This window comes from Phaethon aethereus (assembly GCF_964289735.1).
Source record: "Phaethon aethereus genome assembly, chromosome: 1".
NCBI classification, from domain to species: domain Eukaryota; kingdom Metazoa; phylum Chordata; class Aves; order Phaethontiformes; family Phaethontidae; genus Phaethon; species Phaethon aethereus.
Window position 1 is genome coordinate 72648061 of NC_138575.1, and position 20774 is coordinate 72668834.

The 20774-nt window shown below is 39.1% G+C and overlaps 1 protein-coding gene across 1 annotated transcript in view; it reads left to right on the forward strand.

Annotated features, from left to right (window-relative positions):
* PIK3C2G (phosphatidylinositol-4-phosphate 3-kinase catalytic subunit type 2 gamma) overlaps window positions 1–20774 on the forward strand; it is a gene marked incomplete at both ends in the record, with an annotated part of 202712 nt that overhangs the window by 143485 nt on the left and 38453 nt on the right. Inside the window, 5 exons of the mRNA XM_082012052.1 lie at window positions 2703–2859; window positions 7419–7528; window positions 14736–14928; window positions 15512–15633; window positions 20315–20423. Coding sequence (XP_081868178.1) covers window positions 2703–2859; window positions 7419–7528; window positions 14736–14928; window positions 15512–15633; window positions 20315–20423 — 691 coding nt within the window. The remainder of the gene's footprint in view (window positions 1–2702; window positions 2860–7418; window positions 7529–14735; window positions 14929–15511; window positions 15634–20314; window positions 20424–20774) is intronic.

Genomic DNA, 20774 nt, shown 5'->3' on the forward strand with positions numbered 1-20774 from the left:
TGGTGACTTGACTTGGCTGTGTGTAATTTTGCTGGAGTAATTTTTAGACTATCCCCTTCTATGTTTTTAAATTCCAAAGGAGTTTGTGAAAGCAGCAAGGAACATTTTGCATCTATACGCAGACGTTCAGCCCTGTCAGTTGGTTTTTCAGAATGCTTAATGTACTCTTCAGTGAGTAAGCATCTCCTCCCACTGAAGCTTTGCTTTTTAATATTATCGTGAGAAATTACTGTTGTTCCTTCTAGTGGGTCTTGTCTCCTATACTAAGTTGGTTTTATGTGTTTTTTTTTAATTTCAATTGCCAAGTGTTTCCCTTGTGAGCAGCCAGCTTACTTAGACACATGCTGAAATGGAACTTCAGCATCTGATTGATTGCAGGGGCTACCTTGCAGGAAAGGCTCTGATATCACAAGACTTTGAGCAAAACCAGGGAAAGCAAATTTCTACATCATATTTTGTAGGTTAAAAAGGGAGAACAGGCATACCACCTTAGAAGACAGTCTTAAATGATGCTGAGAAATTTAAGAACCTTGTAAAACTGCTTAAAATCGTCTTACAAGTAAAATTAATCTATAAATAATATAAATAATAAATATCAGTTATATGTTCAAATGGATCCTTTAGCAACAACAATAAGAGAATTGACTAGTGTTGCAGTCATTGCATTATGTGGAAGTTGGCCTACTGCCCAACCCAACAACATTAAACACCATATTTCTTCCAGTAAAGTAATTTCTGATTACAGTATCTGTTTTCAGCTCAAGTAGCTTAATGTGGGAGACTTGGACTAACTCAGAAAGGGCTATGTTTTCATAGGGTAATTGTGTCTCTTGATGCAGTCATACATCAGAAATCAAATATGAATTTTGAATATAATACATCATATAGGACCTTTACAGCAGTAGTTTTGACTTGGAATATTTTAGCCCAAAAAACATAAATGCAGAAAAGAACCAGTTTTGGTTTTTAATCATTCTCAAGATGTTAAAATGCTTTTAAGTCAGGATTTAGATTGGACTTCTCTCCACAGATGACTGAAAATGTTAACATTGCTAATTTTCTGGCTCTATCTCTCTTTCTTATTGGCTTCAACAAATTGACTTCTGTGACCCTAATTGCATCAATTTATTTAATACTTAATGTCTATTTTAAATACCACTGCTAAACCAAAGATAAGCTAAAAGAGGAAGGGAGGGAGGGAGGGAGGAAGGAAGGAAAGAAGGAAAGAAGGAAGGAAAGAAGGAAAGAAGGAAGGAAAGAAGGAAGGAAAGAAGGAAAGAAAGAAGGAAAGAAAGAAGGAAAGAAGGTTGGTTCTAGGAAAATCTTGCTCTCCGAAATCAGTAATAGAGTTACAGCACAAAACCACACAATAACTATAACAGTCATACTGCAACATAACTGTCACACTGTGAACTCAAATCTTGCATAATACAGAAAAATGTGGAAGGAAAGAATGACTATTGTGGACCTTCATCATTCCTAGTGCTACCTAGCTGAAATTGAATAATATATTTTAAAAAACCTTCATGGCCGGGGCTGCTTGAGGTGAATTACACCCGTAGGAGGTCTGCTTTCAAAGTTATCTTCAATGTAAAACAGGAAGAACTTCCAGACATAAGAAAGGGAAGGCCACCTAAACATTTCTTGTGACTAGGACTTCCAGCTGCAGCCTAGAATCTCACAGCATCTTGACTTTCTTTCTATGATAATAGAAGGTAGGCATTTTTATAGGAAAATGAGGAAAACTCCTAGGAAAGCTTCTGTGTCTCTTTTATGAATGAATCAGCATTCAGGCTTCCCAAGAATATTTAGTTTACTCTAGTTCATTTGAAATTAAGGGTTAACACGCTGTCTATATTTCCTTGGAATATACCCCTCTAATCTGTTTACATGCCTCTGTATACACAGTTGTGATGAATAAATCACTGCAGTAGTTTTGTCTGTGCAAGGATGCGGTATATCAGGCCTTTCTGAAACTATCAAATGATAGGATTGTTAACAGAAGCCTGGCTAATCTGTTTTCTTTTGCAGCAGCACGCCATAGCCACAAACTATGCCAGTGATAATAAAAAAAGGCAACACATGGTGTCAGATTCTGCACCTCATTTACTCTAGGGTGAATACAGAGTAACTGTACAGAAAACAAGAGAATATATTTAGGTTTACTCTGTTGTAACTTGGGTCAGAAACATCCCTTTAGAATGGTGTATATTTAATGATAGCATCATACGCTGTATTTTTTGTTGTTGTTGTTGGATTGCATAGTTGTAGTTTTTTTCTTAAATTCACTTCTTTCCTAGTGGGGAGTTGATATTTATATCCTATCCTCTTTGAGAACAACTTTTAAATATTTCAATACCAGGAGAGAACTTGTTTCCAGATTCACTTTCAGGCTGGATTCAAGAAATTAAGACAATGAGAGTTTTAAAAGAAAAGCAAAGAAGAGCCAGAACAAAACATGCTGTTCAGTTGTTGGCTTTCTCACTAGGAAGCTCTTGCCGTGAGACCTGTCTCTGCCCCAGTTAGTCAGTGACGCCAGGCAGAGCAATGGAGCTGTCCACACTGAGGAGGGGAGAGATGAAATAATGGAGAAGGTCATACTGGAAAAAAAAAAAATGGGAATAATGAGTTACAAATATTAACAGTCTTGCATGATTTGCTATTTTTGGTGAAATTTCTCATGTAATTGTTCTCTTTTCAAGGGACCGAGCTCCCTTCATCTTCACATCAGAGATGGAGTATTTCATCACAGAAGGTGGAAAAAACCCACAGCGTTTTCAAGAGTTTGTGGAGCTTTGTTGTCGAGCTTATAATATAGTCAGGAAACACAGCCAGTTACTCTTGAACCTGCTGGAGATGGTAAGAAGCTTGAAGATGAAACCAAAAATCAATTTCCTCTGGTGTCCTCTTCCCTTTACCACGTCTCTGCTGCCTCCAGTAGCACTGTGGTTTGAAGAGGTTTCAGCTGCACTGCAGGAAATGTTAGTGCTGGCACTTCCTGTGCAAAAAACCTACCCAGTTTCTGCACTAATTTCTGAGAAAAGCAAAGCTAACTCACTTGATTTTTTTTCCTTTTTTAATGCATTCTTTTTACAAGATAGCAGAAAACTGCAGAAGAAGATGGGTACCAGTTTTACATTCAGCAATTTCACTTAGCTCTTTAGCCCTAACCTAACCCAGTTAGGTCTTCTAACAATCATTTACCATTCCTGTTCATGATTACAAGACAAAATAAACTGAGTATTTCTCACAGAATGGGTGATGTGACAGTACCTAGCAGCACTGCAGCTAACAGTAATGCCATTAGAATGTTTTTTTTGCATATTTCCACACTCCCTTCTTAGGATGGCAAACACAGGAAATAGCGAGCACTACCCATATTAAAATAGGTTTAAATATCCTTCTGTATAGGATTTTAAAACCTCTCGGAGTTTTTATCCCTTAAGTGTTCCTACTGATTCACATGCTGTGGCACATTCCATAACTGCTTTATGCCTCTATTTACTTGTGTGTGAGAGGTTAATGATTTTCCCCCTTCGTGGGTAGAATGAGAATATCAAATTAACTAATATTTGCTAAGTTTCTTGGCTAAGATATTCATCTAAAACGTATGTCCAGGGCCCCTTGCAAAACCTAGGTGACTGGTCTGTGCATGAAAAAATCTACGCAACCTTATGAACAGAACCCCTGCTGAGGTTGGGGTACAGCCAAAAAGTTGCTCTGTAAACACTGCTCTATCATCTCCAACTTCTGCAATGGAGAGGGGAGAAATGGCAAGAATTTGCTCACCTTGTTTCTGTCTTGTCCATGGATTCTCACGCAGTGGTACAGTGAGCGACTTCCCAATATGCAGCAGGAAGGATTGCCACTTAACCCTGCTTCTAGGTAGACAAAAAGGTGCAGCAAAACTACATTCCCATCAGAAAGCACGATTTTTCACTGAAAGCAGTGCAGAGCGCAGTTGTAGGACATACTGTCTAAGTTAATGAGCCTCTGGAAAGCTCAGGAGCACCCTTGCTCCCTCATCCACAGCAGTAATCTCTGCATTTCTGAACAGGTTGCCTAAAACTGCATGCTATAAATATAACTACATCTTTTGCCCACCTCCTTGTCCCCAGTGCAGTCCCTTTTTCTGCAATCAGCAGAGATAATGATGTTAGATTACTCTGGGATAACAGAGAAAGAGCATTAGGAAAATGTTCCGGGCAGGAGCTCTGAAATAACTAGCTATCTCTGCCTGGATATAGAGCATGTTGCATCTTCTTTTGTTTCTGCTGGTCTTTAAGAAGAAGTAATAGTGCTGAGCTAAAAGTCAGCGTACAGATATGTTTCAGCATTTGTCAGTGGGCTGCAGTTCAGTCAACTGTGTTGCATTTCATAACTGAAAAATAACCGTCAGCATACTCACGCCCTGTCGATGAGCCCTTCATATCATACGGAACTTAAGCAAACAAGACAAGTTTGCGAACACCTTGTTTTTGCCAGTGGTGTTTGGAAGGGTGAGTCTGGTTCTGCACTTGAAATGGGGTGTTGGTCGGGAACTGTATTTATCAAAATGTTTTAGTTTCATGGGTCATTTCTAGAAAAGTAAATAAACTGTGAAGAAATTCCACTTTGAATTAATTTCCATGCAAAATATCAGATGTTATCATGAAGGGGCAAGATAAACTAACCACTGCCTATTTGTATCAGTGACAGTCTAAGATTTCTCTCACTATCTGGAAATCTGCATCATTAATTTTTCCTTCCCCTCCCTTCTGTTTTCTGAGATGCCATTTATAAAACGTGGTTAAAAAGGTTAAACAATAAAGCTATTTTTAAAAAGTACAGTACTTCACAGGAGTAGTAAACTGTGCTCCTGATGGTCGGTAACTGTTAGTGGTTTCTAGCAAACCGTGATTATGAAAAACAATTTGGGGGTTTTGGGCCAGTTTGGGAGTTAACGCTTTTTCTTGGTGTTGAGCAGCATGTTTCTAGAGCTGTGCTGACATTGCTACTGGGAGTAAGAAATAATCTATGAAGTTTCCATGACTTTCAAAAGCAGAAACATCTGTGGAAGACCTGAGTCTGCTGGCAGAGCTCAGCTGCATAAATGCTTGTAGTTCATCAGCTTTGCTCTCACTGAAGAATTGATATGAAGTATTATAAAGAGGGTGATCGCGGGACACAAACACCTTTCGATTAGTTTAAAAAATGAAAAATCCCTTGCTGTTATAAAGATTTTTCAGGTAGAAAATTATTACAAGGGGTTTAGAGGTGACACCAGACAGCAAGTAATTGATCTGCTTGCCTCTGTTGTGACAAGAAAGAGGTCGACTTAATAGTATGAAACAGGAGACAGAGAAGATCTAAGAGTCAGGAATCTCATGTCCCCACGGATGTCATTTCAGCCTTCTGCAACTCAGAAGCACCGTTTGGGAAAAGAGGATCAGAAAACACCCCGGTTTTGGAGGTCTAATGCATAGAAAGTAGATGGCGGGACAATTCATTTTTCATGGGATGGCGGGCTGAGCGTCACACACCAGCTCCCGATCCAGGCCCAAGGCAGCTCCACTCAGTGAGTCAGAAGGCCTGGGGTAACCCAGTGTGGTAGGTCAAGACATATGTGTAGCCAAACAAGGAGAGCAATGCAGGCACTTAAACTTAGGCATCTAGTGACATTCCAGTGTGCCCTGGGCAGCCTGTAGTTGTTTTCTGAACAGTTGTTCCACGTCTTGTCTAATTAGCAGCTAGTATCACTAGCCACAGTTTTCAGAAGCCTCCTCCATCAGGGGACTGGAAACATGAGAAATACGCTATGCGGAGCAAAAGGCATGAAGCACTGTAATAAGTCTCTAAGATCCCCTTGCAGTCAGTAAAGCACTGTGTAGGTACTACCCAGCTAAAGACATTTTTTTACTTCAGCAAATGGTTTTCCCCCTTCTGCAATCCTGTTTTTCAATTGCACTACAGATCATTCAGATTATGTTCGTATCTGGCATTGTTCTCTTTTCTAAGGCAGGGCAAGAAGCTTAACTTGCCTGTGCAGCAACTCTCTTTTTTTTGTTTCTTCTTTTTTAAAGGGGACAGGAGTTGTTATCATCTTTTATAAATGGGTTGAAGACATACAGATAAATAGCACTGTGTGTCCTTAAGTGCTGAATGTTGTTATTGTTCCTGCTCTCAGCTCACTTAAATTCACCTCATTGAGCTTTCTCATTTTCTCTGCTCCTTGCTAGCTAGAACTCTGTGAGACAGAAAGCTAACTGTCCGGTGGTAGTATAGACTGGGTCAGATATGAGGTAAGGCTTTTCTCATAATGCCAAAACCAAAATATAAAAAAAATTGAAACTTTACTTAAAAATATTGAGAAGGTTTGAAGGAACAAGGAAATTAGTGCATCGCTTTTCCCCTTACTTTATTCATCTCTTAAACAAATCGTAAAATAAAAGCAGTGCTTCCTTTCTTCTTCGCTGCTATCCACAAAACTCAGTGTGGATTCTTTCTGTCTGAGCTAGACATAAATAGCAATGAAGAATACAGAGCAGTGACTGCAAATTCAGATACATTTTCCTACAAGCAATGTGAAGGAGTAATTTTTTTTCTCCATTACACACAAAGCACCACTCTCAATTTGCTCTAATTGTTGAGAAAAATCAGTAGGTTTTGAAGAGAGTCAAAATTACTTTTATTGTTGATATTTTAAAATGCCTGGAGAGAGCTGTGTGGGCAATTGGACACACTCAGTTGTCTACCCTACTCGTTGTGTTACTTTGCAAGGGGAGTATTTGCATTATTTGTCTTTTGAATCTAATTTGACCAACTAACTAGAACAGTTCTGTCCCACATCCATGAAGAGTTGAGACACTTCTACAGAGGGAAGTTCTCTGCACTATGAATCAATGTCTAAAGTAACCTTCTTCTCCTCCATTAACTGTAAAGGGAGTGAATCTATGATCCCTTTGCAGGAGGAGGCCCAAACAGTGATGGTGGAATTAGTAGTTACAAATGAGAAGGTGATGTTTTGCTAAATTGGATTAGGACTATGTGTGAGCATAATAGAAACGTGGTTAGCTACTGTTCACGTGGCTGAATTTGGTCACATGCCCTTTATCACATTTAGAGGGCTATGAAGGAAGCTTAGCAATGCACACATTGAGATTATGATCTCTGAAGAGAAAATAAATAGCTAAATCAATAGATCAATGATTTTGACCCATGCCTCTTTCCAGCGCTTCAGTGTGAAAGTTTACAATGCAATATATTCACTTTAGTGTTCCAGGCATTGATCTAGAATTAGAACCACTTTTCGGATCAGCAAAACTTTGTGTTTTACAAGAAGTCCTTTCAGTGTAAAACCTTTCTTTTCTCAGTTAGCCCCATTTCATTTAAATTTCTTTTTACTAGCTAGTGGACTAATGATATTTCTTTACTTTAAGATGCTGCATGCAGGACTGCCTGAGCTAAACAGCATTCAGGATCTGAAGTATGTGTATGACAACCTTCGTCCTCAGGACTCAGACCTCCAGGCTACGAGCTACTTTACAAGGTAAAACCAGAATAACATCCAGAAACTTTATCTCCTTCAGGCAAGAAGCAAAACTCTCAAATTAAAAAAAAAAAAAAAGCAAGTATTCCGTTTTATTAAGAAGTTGTAATCAGTGAAATTACACAAAAGGATAATTTGTCTTCACACGTTTATTTTTTAAAAGTCCATTCCTTATGCATGTTATAACCAAGCTCCTCAAATTTCTGGCAGAACAGTTGTGCATTTGTGGTACACTTGCAACAAGCCTAGAGATTTCTTTGGCTTTCATGGTGAAACCATCATGGCTTATTTCCAGTCAGCTTTCCTCAGCTTTTAAATGCAGCAGCTGCATGCAAGAGGATTTGGACCGCATAAAAAGGTTCAACTTGTTAATAGACTAAGGACCTGGAATTCCTGCGTTTTATTCCCTTTTCTGTTCTTCTTTTGACCTTCTGTGTTGCTTCAGGCAAGTTGCTTCCCCTCTGTTAGCCATAGTTTCTCCATCTGCAAAATGATACTGATTCTTCCTTTTAAGCACTTAACCAATCTATCACAGAAAAGCATTGTGTGCAAATATATGTATGTTTAAAGCTTGATTTGTGTTAGGATAATGAAACCTTTCACTTGTTTGTGATAATAACTGAGGATTATTGATGAGGAGTGGCAGATGACCTGTGTAAAAACAGTCTGAAGCCCTCAGTCCTGATCTTTCAGGTCAGGCCTCTGCATTACATGTAATTCCAGCTGTTTATGTGATGATACTGTAGATGGAGTCAGTGGAGACTGACTGGATTTGGAAACTCACTTTCCCATTCTAGGCACAGTAAGAGAAAATCTGTCCTTGTCAGATCCTGCCCTGTGCAGCACCATCATTTCCCGAGGACAGTCTGTGAATTCACACACCCTGGACACCAGGTACACGTGCAAAGAAAGCCAGACCCTCCTGACCTCTTTCCCCTGGCCCAAGCGCTGGGCACATATCCAGGCCACAGCCCTGGACTCTGAGTGAAGGGCTCCTTTCAAACGCAGAGCCCTAAAGGACAGTCCCACAAGGCAGCGCAGTTCTCGGCTCTGTGCAAACTGCCTTGAGGCGAGAGCAGCCCCCCTTCCCTTCAGCACAGCCGGAGGGCACGTTGCCATGAATAACTGAGATGAAAGCTTGAACTGGAGCAGCTGAGCCGGTCTCAGTACTGTTGCAAAGGACTATATGAAGATTTGGGGCAATTTGAATTGTGTTGTTTATATGTCTCCTTTTCGTGTATTAGAATCGGAAACTGAGGCTGCAAGTTCGGAGGAGGCTGGAACAGAGACCTAGATAGTTTCAGGAAGACCTTTCTTGGAAGAGAAAGAGGGGAACCTCTCAAACAAAACTATTGTTTCGTTACTTCACGCACAGCAAATCACCTTCTCCTCTAAAACTTGTTTTTTCATATGCTTTCTCTCTTGCCCCTTAACAAATTTTTTTTATTTTAAAATTTAATTACAGCCTCACATTTACCATCTACTCTTACCTTATCCTTTCCCTTAAAATTTCACATATCCCCAGATTACAGACTTATATTTCCACTTCAAATAGGAAACATGCAGTTCCTAGTCAAATAGTTTGGGTGGTTGTGTCTGTCCCTCATGGGTAAAAAACCCAATTCCTTTAATTAGTGAAAATTAATTAATTAATTTAATTAGTGAAAAATTTGTTATATACATAACAAATATGGAAATGTGAGTCTTCAGAGTGACAATTGCATTAGCATCACGCAAAGCTCAGAGCTAGTGCCCAGCGCTCTTCTGGAGATGGAAAGCATCGGTATGCTTCTCAGTTGGGTAGGACTAAGATTATGGTTAGGGTTAATATCACTGCAGTTTTCCGCAGCTGGAAGATGGAGAATGAGAGCTTGCTTCAGGACAGACCTGTAGCTCCACACTCTTTCTTGGAGTTGTACGAGGCGGTTGTGGTGTTTTGAGGGTTAGGGTGAAGGAAGTGAGGGACTTCAGGGTGGGAATTCAACTGCAATCTTTCTCAGCCAAAGCATATGGAGTAACAGTTGTCATTAGGAAGGAGAGGTGGTTCAGCACTGCTTTGGAAGTGGGAAGAGTTGGTGTGCTTTGTTTGTATCAGGATTAGGATATCCTGTTTAGCCCAGAGAGAGTATAGGTAGGTCTCAGAGGCCAGCATGTCTTTCTTCCCATTAGGTTTCTTGTTAAGGTTGATGTTAAAGTAATGAAGGTCTTCACAGTGGAAATGTCAACCTGCTTATAGTCCTGCTTACCAACACAACTGGCATTGTGATGCAGATCTAGACAATTCTGTGGGTTCTGTTCTCATTTGAAACTGTATTTTCTGCTAAAATGTTTTTAGTGAACTCCAGATCCATTGTTCCAATTTCCATCAAAATGCTGAAGTGTGGGTTTGTTATTGTCCGTAGCGATCATTACATCACATAGAAAAGTCAGCTATTGCTAGGGTGCATATTTTGTTCTTTAATAATCTTAGTGTATGTTTGTATTATATATGCTTATTTCCAAGAAGAAAGTCTCTTGTCATCAGCTTATGAATTTCCATGGATCTTATTTCTTTTGGTACTTTTTTTTCTTTATTCTAATTTCTATTTGTGTTTCAACATAACTTGTGTTAATTCAACACATATTAACTAACATTTCTACATGTCTAATCATGGGCAGAACGTCAGGTTTCATGTCTAGTAGCTTTTTAACTTCTGAAAAGTGTTTCCAGGCACTTTTCAAAATAAAGACTTTGAGATAGCCTGATACCCAGGTCCATGCAGAACTTAGCCCTCTGTATAAGCATTTTCCGACCTGCCCCCAGGAATGTTAATATATTGAAGGTTTTGTGAGCTTTGCATTACCTACGTCATCTTTATTCCTGTCCTTCAGAAAAAATTCTTGCCTTCCTCCTTGCTGTAGAAAAAATCTGGGTGAGAAAAAATCCAGTCACACCCTTCTCATGGTCACTCTGTAGCTTATTCCTGTATCTATTTTGCAGGCTGACCTTAGAAAACCAAGGAAATTGAAAGTTCTGGTTATTAGCATAATTTCCAGTAGCTCGCAAATCCTTCACAATTTGTAGCTCCTTTTTCTCCATAATTACTTCCAAAAACATTTTACATTTTTTAAAAAGTTCTTTTCTAGATGAGGAGTGTGGTCATTGGAATGCTAAAATCTGCTAACAGAAAGTTATTTCTTGTTCTAATTACAAGGTAGTTGTTACAATCTTTCAGATTCGATCATATAATGTGTATCTGCTGAAAACCCCGATCTTCTGCTAGTGGAAATAGGAGAGCAGTGTTTCTTTGTATTTCTGTAGATACAGGTCTCTTTTAGCAATTGTCTGAGTTCAGTTTGAGCAATAATACTGGCTGTTGTTTAAAATCAACATGAAATTATGAACGATGTCACAAATGCTCCTGGCGAAACGATGTTAATTCGTTCTTGGCCATCACCTTTTGAGCCAACAGAGCAATGCTGCCACAGTTTGGACTGACCGCTTTCAGGATCGTAAAGCCTTCTGTGTTTTACCAAATTCTTTTCCTCTCGTTCTTGATTTAAGACGTGTCCAACAGCCTGCGGCCTCCTTTGTGCTCTGTGTTCTCCTCACACTGGGGCAGGCCACTGCTATGAGCTGATGAGTGGCTGCGTTAAGCCTCGTGGCTTTCAGCCTTCTGGAAGGTCGCACCCCCGGATCGCGAGTAGACAACGCGCCAGTTGAGAGTCAAACAGGAGTTTCTGTGTTTGCTTGTCAGTCCTGTGCACCTAGTGCCAAATGAAACGTTCTTGTCTCTCCAGCATCTGCCCTGAACTCAGTTTGATCCTTGAAACTCAGTTTGATCCTTTCCCCTCCCTCCTTTCCTCTTCCCCAGACAACACAGTTTTACCAGAAACTGGAAACCCATCTTACCTCTGGATATAAATTTCCTCTTTGGGCTTTTGCAGATGTCTTCAAATGTCAGCATGGTGTCGCATGCTGCCTGGCATTTTTAATGTGCCTGTAAAGGGATGTATATTTAAAATTATTTTTAAGGGATTGAAGTTAGCCTAATGCAATGAATGGAGTTGATTTCAATTGATTGCACTATGCAATCTAACCCACTCACAGAAGCCTATGAATAAGAGATGCGTGGTGGATCTGACAATTACCAGCAAAGTGCTACTGCAGATCTTCAGCAGCCTGATTGAGGGGGTTGCTGCTTGGGTCAGCTGCCATCTTTACTTATTTATTAACAGAATCATTTGTTAGGTACCTGTCATTGCCCAGGTCAAGCATATCCACTCCAAACCACGAATGCCAGCAGTTGCAAAACTGGACAATTCACAGTAACTCTTTTCAAAACATGACGCTAATCTCAAACTGATCGACCAGTCCCTGTTTCTCAAGCGGCTGCAGATATTCCAGCAAGAAATCTCCCAAACAACTGAAACGCCAGTGAAAGCTGGTGACTTCTGAAAGTGCACAGACAAACACGATGGTACTAAAATTCTCTCAGCAGCTTCCAAGCTGTTTGTAAAGATCATGGTATATGTTCCTCAGAGGAATAGAGGCAGATTTCCTCCTTGAATTTATGTTGTGTGAGGCATTCATACTGTTGTGCAAACCCCAGATGCCACCAGCTCAGGGGAGAGGAATGTCCTCTGTTCTGGGAGAGGTGCATGGGAGGACTAAAGGGGACCTAGACTGGAAGATGCACTTCAGGAGAGTACATGATGTGCTCAGTCCATGGGATCAGAGTTAGCCTGAAGTAAACCTGGATTTTCAAGCCCAGAGGAGTTCAAGGAGAAAGTTCTACCACTGATCTTTAAAAATGCTAGTAGAAAGGGGAATCAGATTACCTGATTCACCATTCAATGTGGTGAACTGAGTCAGTGAACTAATCCACACCAAAAACAAACTGCAAAATTAAAAAGGATAACACACATGGGTTTGATGTACCCCTCTGCTGCATACACAGCTTTCGGGAGGCTGTGGGAAAAAGGGTTTCCTTAAGCCAGTTTGCCCGTGAAAGAAAGTGCAGAGAACCAGAACCAGCGTTGTTCTACCTTGTTGTGAAGACACACTCTGAGATGTCATCAGAAGAGCAGGGACCTTTTCAGTTCTTGACAGCATGACATCAGGATTGCCTAATGTTTTCTATTCTAACAGGGAAGACTACATACAGAGAAAACAGAATATCAAGAGATGGAGAAAACAACATATACTTCTGGTTTTATTTTATTTTAAATGTAACCATTTAAAATAACTCACAGAGAGAATCTGCAACAATTACAACAAAAGCCTCTGTTTAGGTTTAATGTATGTGACTAGCAATCTGGGTATTAAAAGTATTTTAGAAGCTTAATGGACCCATGGAAAGAAGAGTGGTATTCTGATATCAGCTGTTCTGTGTAGTGATGATGTCTGAATTAATACTAGTTTATAAAACAAGGCCTGCTTTATGTGAATTAAAATGCACTGTATTTAGCTGCAAAGATAACATGTCCCTTACAGTAATATTGCAAATTGCCTAACTGCTTTGCTATAATACGGCCCAGTTACAAACCCTGTAACCAAAATCATGTCTCAGTGATTTAGGAAGTGTTTAAGCTACACATTAAATTAAATACATGTGAGTTAAAAAAGAAAAGTTCATCACAGATGCAACCTAATTAATCAGCACTGAATTGATTTTGTACTAATATTTTGGAATGAGATTTGCGTTCTTGTTTTCCATTTGAGTGTTAATTTGTGTCATTTATTAAATAGCCTGTATGTATCTGTTTCTGGAGAATGTAATTAATAATTAAGATAATTAGGTGAATCAATTCAGAGATACCTTTCCTTGTATTACATTAAGAAAATCATATACATCTCCTTTCCTCAGTTTAGTATGCCTAATTGGCGTATGATAAATTCACACGGTATTTTCAATAAAATCTCAATTTTGAAGGGTGAGCTGGGGAGCTATCTGCAGGTAGAATGTTCTTTTTGTATGGTTGCACCTGTGAAGCTACAGACTTTAGACAGAACATACGAGATCATGAAAATTAGGCTAATGCAATGAATGCAGTTGATTTCAATTGATTGCAATATGCAATCCAACCCACTCACAGAAACCCATGAATAAGAATTTAATTTAAAATGGCAGGTGAAGCATTTGCTCAGCTTTGAACAAGGGATGATGAAGGTGGTTATAGGGTATTGTCAGCCCTTGTAAGCTAGTTAGATATAGTCCCAAAGTGTGGGGAGGGGGAAGGGGGGGGCAGGGACAGGGGAAGACAATTTGGTAGAGGTTTACTGCCATATGGCCTGAAACTAATGGACTGTTTTTCCATAACATTAGAACCTATCCAGAATATCTTCAGAGTGCTGTAGAAAGAATCAGGGAAATAGAAAAAAAACAGTACCACAAGTTAAATAGATCTTACCCAGCAATTGAATTCAAGAGGGCAAGTGTTTTCTAATGAGTACTGCATCTTACTCTTCAAAGACCTTTGATTATTTTGCAGTGTTATTTCTCGAGTTCACTTTGATGGTAAAACACATTTGCAGTACATATCTACATGCATATCTAGTTATTTTTTTATCTATTGTGTCTTTTCTGATGAAGAATCTTAAAACTCAAGGAAATTAGAAGTGTGTGCTGGCTCCCCTTGCACAGGGATGAGGTGGGAGAGATAGAGGAAGATAATTTTTCTTTCTTTTTTTTTTCATCTTAAGCAGCACCACAGGGATGGAGCTTTTAAGAACTGGGTAGAGGATTTAGCAACACATGATACACAGCTAAACCACAAATTGGCAAGAGCCTACCATGAACACGTGTAAGTCCATGTGAGGTTAATGTAACCAAAAAGAAAGTGCTAGGGCACTCTCTCCTACCTATTAAAGTGAACACATGTTGTTCTATCCTGGAACTCCTCAAAAAACACACATGGAAATGTCTGTCCATCTTTATTGTCTGAAAGAAGGCTGGTGGTATCCAGCTCATGAAGAATAAGTACCCCAAGGTAAGCTATGAGACAGGCTATGGCAAGAGCACTCCTTTAAGCACTATTGCTCAGGGGCTGGATATGCTGAATTGCCACAAATAGCGGTGACTGGTGTGTATGTGGGTACGTGTTTGTGTGAGGTAGGTTTTAGAATTTGGGGCTTTTTGGTTCTTGCATCCATGAAACCAAGGATCAAGAAATGGAAGCAAAACAGATGTGTAAATAACACCTCTTCCGTTTGTTTGTTCTTCAGGAAAATAAAGGAAAGTTTGGAGTGCTTTCCTGTTAAACTCAATAACTTGATCCACACGCTTGTACAGATGTCAGCGACAGGCTCTGCAAAGCCTCCAGCTCCAGAGACTGTCCCCCAAGAATGGATGATGCTGGATGCAGAGAAGTCAATCGCAAGAGCCACCATTTTGGGCTTCAACAAAAAGTCTGACCCCGTATGTATTATGTTCTTTGCTTGCCCTCATTTGCCTTGGTCTTTAATGACTCTTCTGTGACCTTTGTGAGCTTATACACTCTTCCTCCTCCTTTATAGAAGATGTGCTTGTGCCACCTTAAAAGGATCACAGGACGAAGAGCGGTGCCATGAGCAATGAGCTACTGGAGAGAAAGAACACCAGGCAGGCAGCTATTAGCAGGGAGCCATTAAGGAGAACAGTTCATGCCCTATAGTGAAAAATAAATCAAGAGCTAATTAAAGCATCCAGAAGGAAAGCATGGCAGAAAATTAGGAAGCCTAATAGAAATCGGAGGTTGTTATATGATGCTTTAATGGCGCATTATTAGTTTTCACACGCTGCAGTGATCTTTCAGTGTTTGAGTTGTATGCTATCCAGAAAAGTTTCTCTTTCAGTGCAGCAAACACTATAAATTACAAACTGAATTCTCTGGTGTTTGGCACTACATTAAAGAAAGGTTTTTCTTTGTTAAAATCACCCTGTATTTTCTCTTGTACTTTTTTTTTTTATTGTGCCTCTCTGATCGTTTCTCTTTTCTGCCTCTCCCGTTTCCCCAATACAGCTATATCTAGTCCAGGTGGTGCAGACCTGCAATGTGGTCACTTTTGTGGAAAAATCGTTCGAACAGTTCTCAAAACTTCACAGCCATCTCCAGAAGCAATTTCCATCACATGCCCTCCCAGAGTAAGGCAGCATATTAGTGAATGTTATTCTGCTGTTAAATGGTTCTCTCTGTGCACAGATAAAAATGTGAGAAAATGTACAGCAAACGTATTTTTAGAAACACAAAGGCAATGCAACTTATTCTACCAAGCTTTCTATTCAGCCCCAGAAGAAACTGAATCACAGACCATTGTGACAGTCTAACTTTTATATATTTTATCATTCCTTTCTTAATGGGAGGAGAAGGGGGGAACAGCTTGGGCCTGACAAAGCTATTCCTGAAATCAAAGGGTAAGTGGTATTAAAGTTGTTAAAGGCATGATAGGGCCTTTAATAGTTTTTATTTTCTGCATGATGCTGATCAAAACTCGTCGCAAAATCCATATATCAAAGCAATGTAGGAATCTTCACAGTGGATCAGAACAGAAACAAGCCAGTCTCTGACACTGGCAGGAATGATCAGCCTTTTTACAAAAAGATGCACATATTCCCCAGATGAGAAATATGCAGTAATCTTATGTACTGTCCTAGCCCCCAAAACTGAAACTTTGTGCCTTGCATCATTCAGTTTAATATCTCTTGAAAAATATGCTGTCGTTAGTTGCAATAATTCTGAATATTACTTTTTATACATGTGCATGTCTATTCCTTCTTTTCATATTCTGGATCTTATTTCTTCACAGTTTCCTGGGACAGTGAGTCCCACGGTTTATTTCTGTCCTATGTAAAACAGCTTTGTCTTGTGTAATGGTTGTCCATGGCTTTGGTAATACAAGTAGAGCTATGTAGTCTACAAATATCATATACATTATACTGCATACACCATTAAGAACAAACTAGTCCTCCCTTAAACAGTCATGCTGATTTGCCTGGTACAAGCCTCTTTTCAAGCTCAATTCAATGAAACATAAAGCTGGCCAAAAAGACAAGCAGTTTACTTGAACCAAGCTGAAATTCAAGTGCTATGCTTGAAAAACAGAAAGGTCTTTGAGGTTTGACCTGAAGTAAATAGCCACAAACATCATGGTTTTGACTTAAAAAGTAAAGTCCACAAATTTCAGATCCAAATTTGATATTCCCCCAAGCTTGTGAGAGGCATTCAGTTAAATGTCCTTAGGTTAGTTAATTCTAGAGAATCTTTCTCCTACCTGAGGGGATTTTAATTGACTCCGATGTGACTCATTATGGCTGGCTCACATGAACTGTTTTGCAGCAGTTGGTGAGAATCAGAATTTCACTAAACACTGAAGCTGCTTGAATCATGGTTTTGGTTTGGAGATATTTACATGCTAACTATTAGGTTGTAAAATAAAATATTTAACAAGTACCTATTTCTGATTTTTTCCTGTGGTGAGCAGAGAACTTTGAAGGAAAATATATTTCTCCTTAGAAATGCATAGACCTCAGAAAACCTGTAGTGAATTTCAAAAATAGTAGTAGCCATTTTTCAGATAAATCTACCTTAAATAAAATCCCTCACAACATTTTCACTGGAAAAGAGAGTTACAGGACTCACAGAGGGTTAATCTGTGTATACTGAGGCTGTGTCTAAGAGCTCCATACCTTTATTGTCGTGATTCAGTCCCAGCAGTAACCTGTCACTGTATGATCTTTCCCCAAAACTGTGTTAAAGTAATTCATTTTATGATATTTCTTTATATGTATGTTCTTTAATGTTAAAGCTTTGGCTTGTTTTCTAACAGAACAGCGGCTTTTCATGTATTCCAGATTTTTTTCTAATAATAAAAACCTTATTATTTCTTTATAGGAAATTATCACTGAAATGGCTATACTATATCCGATCATTAGACTGTGTGTTACAAAGCTCCAGCTCTGGCTGATGCCAGATGCTTCAAAGGAAGGAAAAAGCCTTGTTCCATAATGTAGCCACAAAATCGTTTTAAAATGTGTGATTTGAAAGTAAAATGTCTAATATTACTAGTATAATTGGAACTGCTAACAGAAAGGACTTGGTTACTGCTTTGTATTGATTCATGAAATTGTATATATTCACATCTCATTAGAAGGAAATAATGCAATATGAGTCTGCTTCATACAAGTGCTAAATACTGGCTTTATGGCAAGAAACTAATGGCAAAAGCTCAGAGTTCTCAGCATCTGAAATTTTGCTATTGACATGTAAACATTCAGCCCGTATTTGTAAGTCAAAGCACAGCTGCCCCTTGCATCTAGCACCTTCCCTCTTACTTGGTTTCAGAGTGTTAATTGTGTTTAATTATTGGTTTTTAAAAGGCCAAAGATCTTTTCACCCAACAAAGCATTTAAGTGACATAATTTATACACAGAATGTTCTTCAAACTACTACATAGGAAATAGAATGTGCTATGGAGGATGTCTGCACGTGGCACAAGCTTATATTTTTCTGATCTACTTAAGGTAGATGCAAAGCTCAAAATCAGCTTGGGAAGTTAACCTTTTCTAACACAAGTGTGTTCACAAGTGCAAAGTCACTTTCAGCCACACAGACAATTTGGCAAAAACACAAAGGCCTTTTAAAGGAGTGTTTGGTACTACCAGAAGGTTCATACTGTCCTTCACTGCAGCAGTTATTGGTGCTATCAATCAGCAGTTTCTCTGTCCTCTGTTTGGCCCCTGTGCTTAGGTTGCATCTTCCGAGGGCCTCCGTTTTACAGCCAGAGTCCTCTCTTTGTGTTATACGGTCTAGTTAATTTTAAGCAGCTTCCAAACAGATCCTCCCTACCATCTCTTGAAAGAAGTCCTTTTTCTGCCCCGGAGAGACCCAGAACATTCACAGGCTATCTATGTGTGCCAGATGACCTGGGCTCTATTTTTGTCTGTGCAGCTCATATATGTCATGATCCTGGGTCATATCACTTCCCCCGCCTCATTATGTGTCCTGCCACTGTAATTTCGTGCGGCAAGGATCGCCTCTTACTATTCATTTCTGCGGCGCCTGACTGGGCCCTGGTCTTTCAGTGCTATAGGCAAAAATAATCAAAAGGTCATACATACATACAATATGCTGCTATCATCCTGGTCCCTTGCTGTTTAAATTGCAGACTAAGTTATACCAGTGCCAAGTTCTTCCTCAGAAGTATTACTCGAGATGGGTAAAGATCTGTCCTCTCCTAAAAAGAATTACAATATCTTGTTAATCAGTATTCTCTTCATAAAAGGCCTTCTGTTACAAAACAAGCTTAAAAAAGCCCAACCCAACAGGTCTAATTACAGTTCATAAAATCTAATTACACTGAATCTCTTGGTAACAAAAACTGTGGGTTAATCATCTTCAGTCATTTTATTTTCACTAGGTGAGGCTGCTATTTGCCGTTTTTACAGCTGGGTGGTTTGCAAAGCTGGCCAGTGTTCCTCTCTAGGGATGGGAATCCAGCAGTGCTCCATGTGTTGCTATGTGGCTGGCCTTCGAAAAGCTGATGACATCTTGTCACTGAGCTGTGGAATTGGGTAAAACCTGTTCAAAGTAGGATCTGACCAGCTGCCTTTCAAAAGGCCGGCCAAGTGTCTCTTTTCAGCGTATCGCACTGCTAGATGGCTCTTTAGTCATTTGTCTGAAGCCTTCAGATATCTCTTGAGAGCTAGTGGATAAACGAAGCTGTACCAGAAAAAAGGAGGTTTGTGAACAAGACACGGTTAACTGTTTACAGTGGTGGTGTAACATGAAATACAACCAGAGCAAATCTTCTACCTTTCTATATCACATAGATTAAGAAGACATAAAGCATAATATTAGTTATGAATCCAAATATTAGCAATACATATCACAAAACCCATTACATGCACTTTAGCACAGACAGCTTTTCTAATGCACCTGCAATCTGAGAGAGAAATAGTCCTTGTCAGGGCAAGGTTAATATAAATTGATTATGTGTGTTGTTAAAAATCTAACCTTTTGACTGATCTAATGGCATTGTCTAAAATGCAAAGATGTCTCAAGTAAAAAAAATGTAGGGTTTTGACATTGTCAATCACCAAAGCATTTGAAAACTGACATAAGGCCTATGCACATGTGGTGTATTTACTAAACTGAAATGAAATTAATCTTAATAAAAATTCAGCACGAACATTACTATTATTATTGTTATTGCTTTTGTTGGGATTGATTTTGTTATTATGAAAATCGTTTGGTTTTATATATTACTTTTATTATACCAGCACCTGAAATTACATATGGGATCAGGGACCTGCTCTGAAAAACTTATCTACACTCTAAATAGTTGAGGTAAAAAAGCAAGCAATGATATATTCATAAAATGTCACATTGTTGCTCTAAGGCTTTGGTATTCAGTATTCTATGGTAAGGGTTTGTATAGCATGATCCCTGGGCTGAGACCAGAGGTCTGCTGTGCTGTGCCCAGTGCAAAAAATGGGGAGGGTAGTTTTTTCCTGAGATCATAAAGGGCCAATTTTTTGGAGGTATTTAGATACCATAAAATGTAAATAAGTGATTTTTAGAGGGGTTATAATTTTTTTAAAGTAATGATTTAGTCAGAAAAAGGGGTACAATATGAAGCAGAATATCAGCAAATCATTACGAGAACGAGAGTCAGAGGGTAAACAATCCTCTGGACACTGTACGCATCCCTTCCCCTACCTGCAAAACCTCTTAGAAAGTGTTAACTTTCTTCTGTTAAGTAGAGCTGTAAATATTTTCAGCAAATACAGTACAAGAGTTTTACTTACAAATATTCTTCTTTTGCAGGTTTCCCCACTCATGGCATTTACCTTTTACAGATCTTGAACATAAAAGAGTGAAGGATTTGAACCTCTATCTGAAGCAGCTGCTAAGTGGATCCAGGAAGCTGGCTAATGTGAGCACTTCCAGTATTTATTTTATTTGCATATGGCTTTTAGTAGCATTGTACCAAAAGATTCAGGAAGCTTGCCATGGCCTCATCTGAAAAAAAAAAAATTACATAAATGACACGTCTTCTAATGCAGCTGTTTTGAGATGGAGCCATTGTAGCATTCATCAGAGCTTAAGACAAAGACAAGAATGACTGAAAAATAGTTTATTCGACCTGGCAGGGCACTTTTCAAAAAAATTTCTCTTCCTTTGCTGACATCCAAAAGTAGTGATTCACTGAATATTTGACAGTAAGGAGTAGGTTCTGAGGAATGTAGTGTCTAAAAAAGGAGTAAGTTTTGAAATATTGAAAAGT